The sequence below is a fragment of the Triturus cristatus genome, chromosome 7 (genome assembly GCF_964204655.1).
Source record: "Triturus cristatus chromosome 7, aTriCri1.1, whole genome shotgun sequence".
In the NCBI taxonomy this organism is placed as follows: Eukaryota; Metazoa; Chordata; class Amphibia; order Caudata; family Salamandridae; genus Triturus; species Triturus cristatus.
In genome coordinates, this window is record NC_140590.1 from 1,870,060,621 (window position 1) to 1,870,071,883 (window position 11,263).

General features: G+C 44.4%; 1 protein-coding gene across 1 annotated transcript; it reads right to left on the minus strand.

The window, feature by feature from the left end:
* Nucleotides 1-443: 443 nt before the first annotated feature.
* LOC146813550 (olfactory receptor 6M1-like) lies at nt 444-1,025 on the minus strand. The gene has a single exon (XM_085615442.1). The coding sequence runs from the start codon at nt 1,023-1,025 to the stop codon at nt 444-446; it is 582 nt and encodes a 193-aa protein (XP_085471568.1).
* Between the last annotated feature and the right edge of the window lie 10,238 nt (nt 1,026-11,263).

The following is an 11,263-nucleotide window of genomic DNA, read 5'->3' on the forward strand; positions in this document are numbered from 1 at the left end:
GAAGGTATATTCACATACTGAGATATCAAACTTCAGATTTAAATTTGCAGAGTTTGATGTGCTTCCTTATTTGTCCTTTGAAAGTTTGCTCATCCATTCTGAAAACTGGACTTCATGCCTTCTCTCTTCTCAGGTTTCTTTCTCTGCAGCCCTCCCTCCCATGAAGATGCACAGTTGGTGGTTGTCTAAGAACTTGCCTTAATTATTCATTGCTTTGTAGCCATTTTCATTTTTTCCGATTCTCACAGTATCCCTTAGGTGTTTGATTTATCAATCCAACCTTGGAGGGATATATATCAGTCTATTGCGAATGCAACATCAAAATATTCACCAGCTCAGCCTTTACACAGAGCTGATGATCCTTGTGTTTCTCTGAAGTGCAGGAAGCTGGTTTTGTGTGTGTAGATTACAAGCTGCTTTACAAATGGATGTGCAATTTAAGGTTAACGTACGACTCCACACACTTGATTCTTTAGCACCTCCTTAAATACTGTGTTTCTGTAAGTATAAACAAAAGGATTCATCAAAGGAGAGAGAAAGCTACTGAACAAGTTGACTGTTTTGTAGAGCTCAGCGGAAGGATGCAGCATGGGGCTCACTTCAACAAAGATGGCACTTCCGTAGATGATGGTGACCATGATCAGATGAGAGCTGCAGGTGGAGAAGGTTTTCTGTCGTCCATCTGTTGAAGGGATTTTCAGAATACTGGAAATAATGAAGATGTAGGACAAACATGTCAACCCCAATGAGCTGAGCAGGAGGAGAAGCCCTAAGATTAGATTTATGTTAATGAATAACACAGTGTCACTGCAGGCTAGTTTCACAGCAGCCAGACCATCACAAAAGAAATGGTCTATGATGTTTGGACCACAGTAGGGCAGCATGGTTGGTATGATAGTGGGGTAGAGGATAACAATTAGAGAACCCAGCCATGAGCCGATGACAAGCTGAATGCAGAGCTTGCGACTCATGATGGTGGTGTAATGCAGAGGATTGCATATGGCCACGTAACGATCATAGGACATAATGGGCAGGAAGAAGAATACATTGGTGGCAAGGTAAATATAAATAAAGGACTGTGCAAAGCAAAATGACAGTGACATTGATTTATGCACTGCAAATACCTGCACTAACATTAGAGGAATCATATTTGAGCTGTTTGCAGTTTCCGTCAGGGCGAGGTTGCAGATAAAAAAGTACATGGGTGAGTGCAGGCGTTGGTCCAGACTTACCAAGACTATCATCATAACATTTCCCACCATTGTGGCTGTGTAGATTAATAGAAGACTGATGAAGAGGGTAATCTGCAGCCCGGTCCCTCCAGTAAATCCCACAAGAATAACGTCTGTCACTGTTGTCTTGTTGCCCAGCTTCATACCTGGTCCATATAGTACCTACAAAAAAGATGCACATAGGAACTTAACTAGGAGGATATGCTTCAAGGATGAACTGTTTGGTCGTCGCTCAACTATGGCTACTTCTTGAATTAAAGTACACACACTTGGCCCTATTCACAACATGCACTTTGCAGTATTACAAAAATACTATTAAAGTACTACAAAATGCTTTTCACACACCTACGAGTGTAAATCTCAACCTATGTCCACAGACCAATACGAGATGATTCCTAGGCAAACGTATAGAAAGAGCAGCTTTTGGCCAGATGTCACAATTGATTGAATAAAACTCCCTATTTTCTGACTTCCAAACAGGATAGTGTGCAATAACGTGCACTGGATCAGCCCTAATCTCCATCTGGGATGACCTTACAAACGCAATAGACTAGAATGTGGTCGCTGCCCTATTTCTCTTGGACCTTTCAGCGGCCTTTGACACAGTCGATCGTTACACACTAATCCTAAAGCTCAAGAAAGCAGGCATAAACAGTACCACTCTTACTTGGATCACATCCTAACTATACAACAGAGCAAATGTCGTCCATACTCTTCATTTGTTATCGGAACCCCACAGTTAGAAATAGGAGTCCCTCAAAGCTCTATCATCCCACCCCTCTTTCTTAACATCTAAATTAAATCCTTTTCCAAAACTGATCCATTTTTGTCAGGTAATTTGTTATAACTACTCAGACGATGTCCAACAAATTCTTAAATTAGAAAGCACTAACGACATTGTAAATGCCTAAATTATCTGTTGCCTCTGGGACACTGACCAGTGAATAGGAGTGGGTGGAAAATTAAGTCCATTAATTAGCAGAAGTTTGGTCACTCCACATTGCTCTTTTAGGTGGAGGTCTGGCCACATTGCGCTAATCTCTGCTTGGCAGAACTTTGCTCCCGCGTGAGTAACACAATTACAAGGGGAACAGAGCGGGGCTCCAACAAGCGACCTGGCCACATCAAGTGAGATTTGGCATCACCTAACAAGATTTCCAGTCGATAGGAAGCCTTTCAGTGCCATTTACAGATGCTGACAGTCACGATTGGTAACTTTCAGAGGTCTCCTTTTTAAGTAGATTTTCCACTCGAAAAGCAGCAAAATCAGCTTGAAATTTAATTTTTGAGTAAGTATTCTACTGGATGAGATGGATAAGGTAGTTTTATAGCACAAAACATATTTTTTTATTTTTCTTTTAACAGGAAGGAAGTGCCACAGAGGCTCCAACTTTGTCTTCCTGTCCAGAAGGCTCCTCCCAGTGCTTTGTCCATCCCTTGGTCACTTTTCATTTGCATTTTGAGAGAATATATATATAAATGTTCAGGAGCAATGAGTTCTCATGCTCCCGGAGTCCTATGGAAGTGGTGCACTATATATATATAGTTAGAGTTAGACTTATAGTTAGGACCATATTTCCATAGGAAAAACATTTTTGGCTTGCCTATATCTTTGCTGCTGCTTCACGAATCTTCATGAAATTTTGCAAAAAAAAGTTCCCCAATGATTCTTGTGCATAGAAGGTTCTGAGACAAACTGTCAAGCAAGAACTGAGAAAAAGGGGAGGTCAAAAAATTGTTTTTTCAATGTTCTTTCCCATAGAGATTTTAGTTGCAACCTAAAGCCCCAACCACTTGATGGAATTATTCCAAGTTTGGCACACAGGTAGCTTTTGATCCGGCCAGAATCCCTTTTGGTATTTGGTGTAAATCCGTTCAGTAGTTTGAGAGAAAATAAAATTCTGTATAGAGGGACGCGGATCTTCCGAGGATTCTACAGTCTCTGTGCTGAAATCTGATTGGCTGCCAACCCTTCACCCAGGAAGTGTTGGCAGTAATCTTGGGACTTAACAATACCCTGACCCCATAACTGTGGTGCTAGGGTCACTCTGTGACCCCAACATGGCCAAAGAACACTTTTAGTTTTGCTGAGGGAATGCGAAGGAGCAGCAAATTCGTGATTTTTTTTTTTAGAAAAACAAGCGTTGTCTTCCACACTTGTTTACATTATTGCCCCATGGTGGACCAGGTCCCAGGGGCATGTGGGCTTTTTTTTTTAAAAAGCAGGGGTGCATGGCCCCCCTCCTTGGGCTCCTCGGACCAACTCAAGCCCCTGGGAACACCACCTCTCTGGGGCTATAAGTAAATTGACTTGAGGGTAGCGTGGAGCACCCGCATCCCGGGAAGCATCACATCTGAAGGGTTTCTTTTTCTTAAGAAAAGGAGGGATCCTCTTCCGGGACACTCTCAGTGATGTCATCTGTGATGCCACTGACCATGTCATGAGCGATGTATTATGTGAGGTCATAAGCAGTGCATTGTGGGGGCGTAAATTATAGTTAGCACAGCTAACTATAATTGCAGAATTTCACTGGTTTTGAAATCTGAGCCTAACTGTAACATCCCTGTTACCTTTGTTTTTTTCAGTGAATATATATATAACTATAACTAATATATATCGCCAGTAGGTAGTAATAGTTAGGAGATTTGTCAATAACTTTGGGGCCGTTTGACAAATCTTGACGACATTTTCAAAACTGATATGACGCTCATTTCAGCTGCTGTTAACGTTTCGGGGTGATCTGCCAGTTGGGGGCTGAGACCCAGGGGTGCTTAAAAGCACGTTTTCCACATTGGTTTTTCCACACAGACTGCTGAACGGAATTACACCAAATTTGGCAGGAGGGTAGATGTTGGTCTAAGGAAGTGCCGTTTTGTAATCTGGTGTAAATCCGTTCAGTAGTTGTGGAAATATTTAAAGAAATCTCCAGTTGTATATATAGGGACATAGTGGATCCGCGACCCCTCCAAATCTCGTGTTGAGATCTGATACTTCAAACCAGCAAGTGTTGGCAGCCATCGTGTGACTCGGTTGAACTGAGTCACAGAAAAAAGATTAACAAAAAAGAAAGAGGGGCAGGCTAGAAACACCCTGACCCCTAGGCTGCTTGGGGAGGTCCCACAGGGATCCTCATGGCCCAAAACATCTTTTGGCAGGATCCACGACTCCCACTGAAAATTTTTAAAAAAACAAAGCGCAATATCCTGCACTTCATTAGTAATTAGCTCCTGGGTGGGCCAGGTCCCGGGGGTAGTTTTTGAAGTAAAGTGAGGGGTGCCAATGCAGCACCTCCTGTACTCCAGGGACCGCCACCTCCCTGGCACAAACATATCTAAACTGATGCGAGGAGCCCACACAGCCCCCCTCAGCCTCAGGTTCCACCACCTGACAACAGCTATTGATTGAAAGTCATTCAGGGGTTGCCTGTATGGCCTCCCCCACAGTCCTGGGGACACCACACAATAAAATATGGGAGTGGGGTCACTCGACCCCCATCCTGAAGCCCTAGATGGCCCTGGAGACCACCACCCCCCAGGGCCAGCTCCAGCAATGTCCTGGGATGCCCACCCCAGGACAGTGCAGTTTGCAATGACTTGGCAAAAGCACCACTGCGCAAAGCCATAGCAAACACACCTCCACTTTCAGAAAGCAAGAGCATGTAAAATGTTTTCGTTTGCTGATGAAGGAGCAGAATTGCTGTTGGACAGAGGGAGCTGCATGTTAGCAGCTCCCTCTACCCAAAACAATGCCTGCTCCTACAGGACACTGGGAGCCAGCAGGGACTGCGGGGGCCTTGAGGCTCTAGCCGGAGCCCCCCAACAGATAAGAGTGGGTGCCCTGGGTGGGACCAGGGAGCCCATATTAGAGGCCTTGCCCCGGGGGATGGAGTCCCTGGGGTGGAAAATGGCCCCGGGAAGAGGGCTGCACGACCCCTCTCCCTATTATAATAAAAAAAGGAAAGGGATCAGCCCCCGGGGATGGGGTCCTTGGGGCCAAATTCAGCCTGAGAGGGAAGCTGTGCGGCCCCCTTCCTTAGTGTTTAATATATATATATATATATTTTTAAAGGGGCAGGCCCCAGAGGAAGTGGTCCCCAGGGCCCGAAACAGCATGGGGAAGGGTGGCCCTTCCTAAAAAAATAGAAATAAAGACATTCAGAAACTCAACAGAGGCCCTGCCCCCTTTCTCCACTACTCTGCAAATGCACCTCCTGGCACTCTGCTGTTTGGGGAATGAATTCCACTTTACTCCTGAGGGCCTCTGGACTAAAGTGGACTTCTTCCCCCAACCAGTAGTGTGCCAGGAGGCGTGTTTGCAGATTGATGGAGAAAGGGGACGTGGCCTCTGATGACCTCTCAGCAGTCCAGCTGTGTGCGTTTGCTGAGTGGTGGAGAAAGAGGCCTATGCTTTTATTTTGTTCGCTTTTTCCCCTGCACCCCCTGCCTGTCACAGGTGTCTCATAGGTCTTAGAGACACATAAGTTTCTATTCAATCTGTATGTTATTCAACAATTATGTTATCATGGTTTGTACTAGATACACTGTTGTTAATTATTTGTGATGTGACCTCACTAAATTATATTGCCTGTAGAGTCAAACTAAAAATGCAACATGTCTCAGATGTTTTTGTTTGTTTGTTTGCTTTTAGGTGCACAAGAGATATTAACACATGCAGTGCTGTCAGGCAGATGTCCTCCTCTGCTTCAACTTGTGCAGCTTAAATGACACCTGTCAGGGCTTAGAAGGAACTTGAAGATGGCCCCAAAGAAGGGTGTTCCTACCAGGAAAGTGGCCAATAAGGAGGCTAAGAAGGATATTACCACCTCTGGTGTGCCGACATACACCTTTTCCAGGAAACTTGATGTACCTGGTGCACCCTCTTCTTGGCAGCAAACAGCTGGGAGAAACATTGCTGCATCATCAACAGGACTGCCCCGACCAAAGACTCAGCCCAAGCATATGTATCTCAGTGATAGAGCCACTGCAGTCATGGTGGTGAGCAGTGAGTCTGGACTGGATGTGTCTCAGCCACATACTAGTACTCAATCATTACTGGAGCCGCAGCCATCAGCAGTACTTCTTGAAGTAGTAGCAGAACAGGAGGTTGAGCGTCCTTCTGAGCGAGATGTTGCTCTTCAATCATTGGCTTCCCAATATCCAGCAAGAGGAAGGAAGGGTACTCTCATCCTCATCAAGCTCCCTTCTGATGAGTTGGACATGGATTTGACCCTGGCTGTGACTGAGAACCTCCCCGTGAGACAAGGGTGGGGAAAGGTTCCTGAAAGCCTTAGAATCTGAAAAGTGACAGTGATGAGGTTGAGCCAGTGATTGTTAGCATAGAGGGATGCTAAGAGGACACCGAGATGACCCTTACTATTCAACCTGTTCAGAGGGATGTGGTTCCACTACCACCGGCTTCCATATTTGTAAGACCCCCATTGAGACATGCATCGACCACTACCACAGCTGTACACACTACAGAGAGGCAAATGACGCAGCCAACTAATTCCATTTCTTCAGGCATTGGCAGTGGTGCAATAAAAATATTCTCCTCACCAGTTTGGGACTTCTTTACTATTAGCAAGCAGGAGGATAACATTGCAATATGCTCCATTTGTTACGCAAGTGTACTTCAAGGTCAGCCAGGTTCAACCTACGGTACTGGAGGCCAAGCATTCTATCTGAGTAAACATCACACAATTTGATGGGAGAAGCACCTTAAAAAGATAGCTGGTGGTGGTGGTGATAGTGATGAAAGAGGGGAAGCAGCTCAGAGCACAGTGATAGAAAAAGAAGGTAGTCATGAGGAAGAAAAGGATGACAGCATTACACAAAGCAGTTGTGTCCCATGTAGTGTGCCAGTATCACCTGTATCAGCAACCTCTAAAAGGCACAAGACTTAGATGAAGACACCTCCACCACATACAGTGATTCCTTAAAAAATCACCACCCAATGCCACATTTGTACAATGGGAAAATGGCTAAAATGTTAGCGCTGGACCTCTTCTCTTTTTTGTTTGTGGAATAAATGGGATCTTTAAAATTTGAGGCGGCCATCTGCCCGAAATGGAAGGTTCCCAGCCAATCCTATTTTGCCAGTGTGGCTCTTCCAGCATTCCATCATGATGTCTTGCAAGTGGTTGCTCAAGCTGTGCAACGGAATGCTGTGCAAACTATCTACCAGTTGACAGACCTGGATGTGTTGCCATGGACGATGCAGTAATATATCCAATTGCATGGCAGATGGTGAATATTTCAGGGTCCTGTGTTGGAGCATTCTATCATCCTGAATGTGCAGGACTTTTTTTTCAAAAAAAGACATAGGGCCTTATTATGAGTTTGGCGGTCCGATGGACCGCTAAACCCATGGTGGGGGTGTGGCTACCGCCACACCGGTAGTCTGACCCCCCTATTACAAGTAGGGTCAGACAGCCATGGGACCGCTACTGCTAACCAGAATCCGTGATCCCCGGCACTCTAGCAGCAATCTTAGGCCCCTAATATGCTGGTGGGGATGCTGCTGCCCGCCATGAAAAGTGCCCTACAAGGCCCCCGCGGTGCCTCTGCACTAGAGGATGCATAGACTTGAAGGCCTATGATCTGCAGGCACTGCCTTTGACGCTCCCACTGTGGTGCCTTTTACATAGACGCTGCAGTGGGACCGCCAATGAGCCACCCGCCAGATACAAAAAAAGTAATAATCTGGAAGGCGGTTTCTTATGGGTTTGGTGGTCTCAGAGTGGGGCAGAGGTGCCACGCCCCAAGACCGCCAAAGTCATAAAAAGGGCTATAGTCAGCAACATACTGGTCCTCTGCCAAATAATCTGCATTCATTTCAGTCATTCTTTGAAAGCCGGGAAGAAGATGAGGATCATTCAGGATGCCAGTGGAGTACCAGTTAATGTCTCATACAGGAGATGCCAACACAATGGAATTCAACCTGCTACATGTCGCACCATCTGTTTGAGCTGTACAGACCGATCATCGACTATATCCTTCAAATAGGAGGAGTTGCAACTGGGAAAAACATGGCCATGGAGATGGACAAATGGGGGCTAGTCAAATACCTGACACAAATGCTACTTCTATGAGAAGTCAGCAAGGAGGACAGTACAATGACCCAAGCGATCTCATTGTTGCATCTGAAAAAAGTGACGCAAAGGCTCGCCTGTGTGAATGAAGAAGCATATGAGTTGATTCAGAGTTATTCTTTCACTTGGCTGTTAATACAAGTCTGGAAAGAGAGATTGTGTCCTCCAAAGAGAACATATATGAAACAATATTTGCTCCATGGTACAGACAAATTCTGGAGACTTTCATTCCTTTTTAAAGAAGAGTATGTTTCACAATACAAGACGTGGAATGTTGACCAAGTGATAGATTTGGAAGAAGAATGACTAGGAGTTAGAGTCCTGGGCAAATGTGTTCTGGCATGCAGCTTTCGACCTCCAGAAAAGGTAGTGCTGTTGCCTCACAGCCATCACCAGCGAGACTAGCAACAGAAGAATGTGACCAAACACCTGCAATGGCTTGGATTCAATTGGCAGGGCTTAAGTCAAGTGCCGAGACGAAGGCAACAGAGATGGAACAAGAGTCAGCATCAATGACCATTACCCGAACAAGGACGCGGATTATGGAGGTCTGAACAGCACAGGAGCCGAGCGATTCTAGAACTCACCCTGGATACAGGAGGGATCAGTTCTAATATAAGATACACACTGTGGTACAGGAACCTTACAGTGTTGTTCTTTAAAAACCTTTGATCATTGAACAATATATTACGGCATAGGAGTCGAGTAAATTTAATCTTAACCTGGATACAGCAGGGATCAGTTCTACTATAAGACACACACTGTGGTATAGGAACCTTACAGTGCCATTTTAAATAACATCAATCATCGAACAATATACCTAGATACTACGCCTTGAGGAAGTCCACGGAAGTTGGACGAAACGCGTTGGCTGTTCGGCTGTTTTAACTTTAAACCAAGAAATTTTGTAATACAAGAAATGGATGGATTTAATTACTTTGGACTTTGGAATTGGTGGTGCAATCCACATTTGCAAACCATTTAGATAGTCTAATACTATCTGAATGACCCAAAAGAGGTCTACCTGGATCAAAACCCATTGATGTATTGGTATGGGAGGATGCAACAAAGCCAGAGCTCAGCAGGCTTGCAATAACGTGTCTGGTTTCTCTAGTAGCCAGTGTGTCTTCTGAATGTGTGTTCAGTGCAGCTGGCATAGTTGTCACAGTCAGAAGGACCAGTATCTCATCTCAAAACATGGAGAGATTGATCATGATTAAAATGAACAAACACTTCATACTACAAGATCACACTGTTCCTGAAACAACAGAGGAGGAGTATGAGGGTGACTGGTCAGACTCAAGTGTGGTAGCTGATGAAATTCTGGGCAAACGCCCTGAGTTTGAGGACAAACTCTACTTACATGATTAAGCAGGCCATATCAGAACCTTCATATATCATTATTGTTGAACTGCTTTGCAAAACAAAGGGGGGATCTAGAAAAACATTTATATTTTCGGTGTCTGACTAATGCAATCCCATTTATTCACATGTATGGAGCTGACCAGTGTGCACAGAAGAATCCTTCCCCATTTGTTTGAAGGGTATGAAGAAGACAATGCCTCCCATCCCTATCCTTCTTCTTTTTTTCATTCCCAAAATGGGTTGCCTGCGAGTAAAGAACATTATACAAGACTGCCATTGGTTTTTTTGATGGGAAAAGAGAAGAAACAATGGACACATGTGAAGTGTGAGTGCAGCACACTTGGAACAGCTAACTATGCACCAATGATTGATTGATGATTCATGTGGCGGCTGGGACAGTGTTGTAACTAATTTGTAAACTTGATGTGTACTGGTTGGGGACCAAGGAAGAATTCTCCCTGAATGGTTGCCTTGCTTTCACTTTTGACCATAATTATTTAAATGGTCCAGTCCTGTCCTTTCTAGCACTTCTGTTTTATATTGTTTTTTCAGAGAATAGTCAGCTTAGTTAGCAAAACTACAGGAAATGGTCATGAACCCCACAGGTCTATCTCATTCGGGACTCAGATTTGAAACGAGCACAGGACTTCCTCAACAAACAGCCAGAAGAAGGAAGTCATGACAATGCTTCAATGGGAAACAAGCAACATAGCCCAAGAGACCTACTCCTGGACTGGAGAGAGGCGCATTGATTTGGAATATGAGTGTCCTGGCTCAAATACCAAACTCTAATTAAGTGTCTGTGGTGGTCTGGAAGGGACATGATGAACACAGACATTAGACATTTGTGAGATTGATCAGCCAGGTATATGCAGCTGCTTGTCTGGAATTGGTGGTTAAAGATTGTTCTCACTTCCGAGTTAAGTGCACTTCACTTCAGCAGCCTATACTTATTTGATCCACATTCACTATGAAGCTTACCTTCTTCCTGGCTCTACAGAATTCATATTTAATTTTTGCTTCCCACAGGTCTTCTGTTCATTTACACTAAAGCTACATAACAACACTCCTGCTTACCGGACCGGTTAACGTCTACACTCAAGAAGGACATTCCGAGAAGAGGAATGCAGGTGAGCCGTCCATTTTGGTATTTATAAGACAGTATCATTTTTATTTTCTCAACAATAACAACTTGTAGAACTGCGTGGGTCGTCCATATTTTGTATTTTGCAATCCTAGGCACCATAACATTTAGATAACTCAAGAATCTGGGGCTGTAGCAATTGTTGCAAGACATTTGGTAACTGAACTGTGTCAGTCCTTCCAAAACAGATGTGAAGATGTGCTGCTCATCCACTTGATGAACGTTGTGAGCCTTATTTAGGCAGATGCGTCACTTCGTAAATCCATGCGCTACATTATACCTGTATCAGGTTTAATGTATGTAAGGGTGAAACGGTCCCTTTCACATGGGGTTTGCCCCATGTGAAAGGACACATTGCTGGAGTTGCATCCGTTTTCATATACACCCAAGCAATGCACCGCTTTTGCGCCTACAGATATGTCAGTAATAAT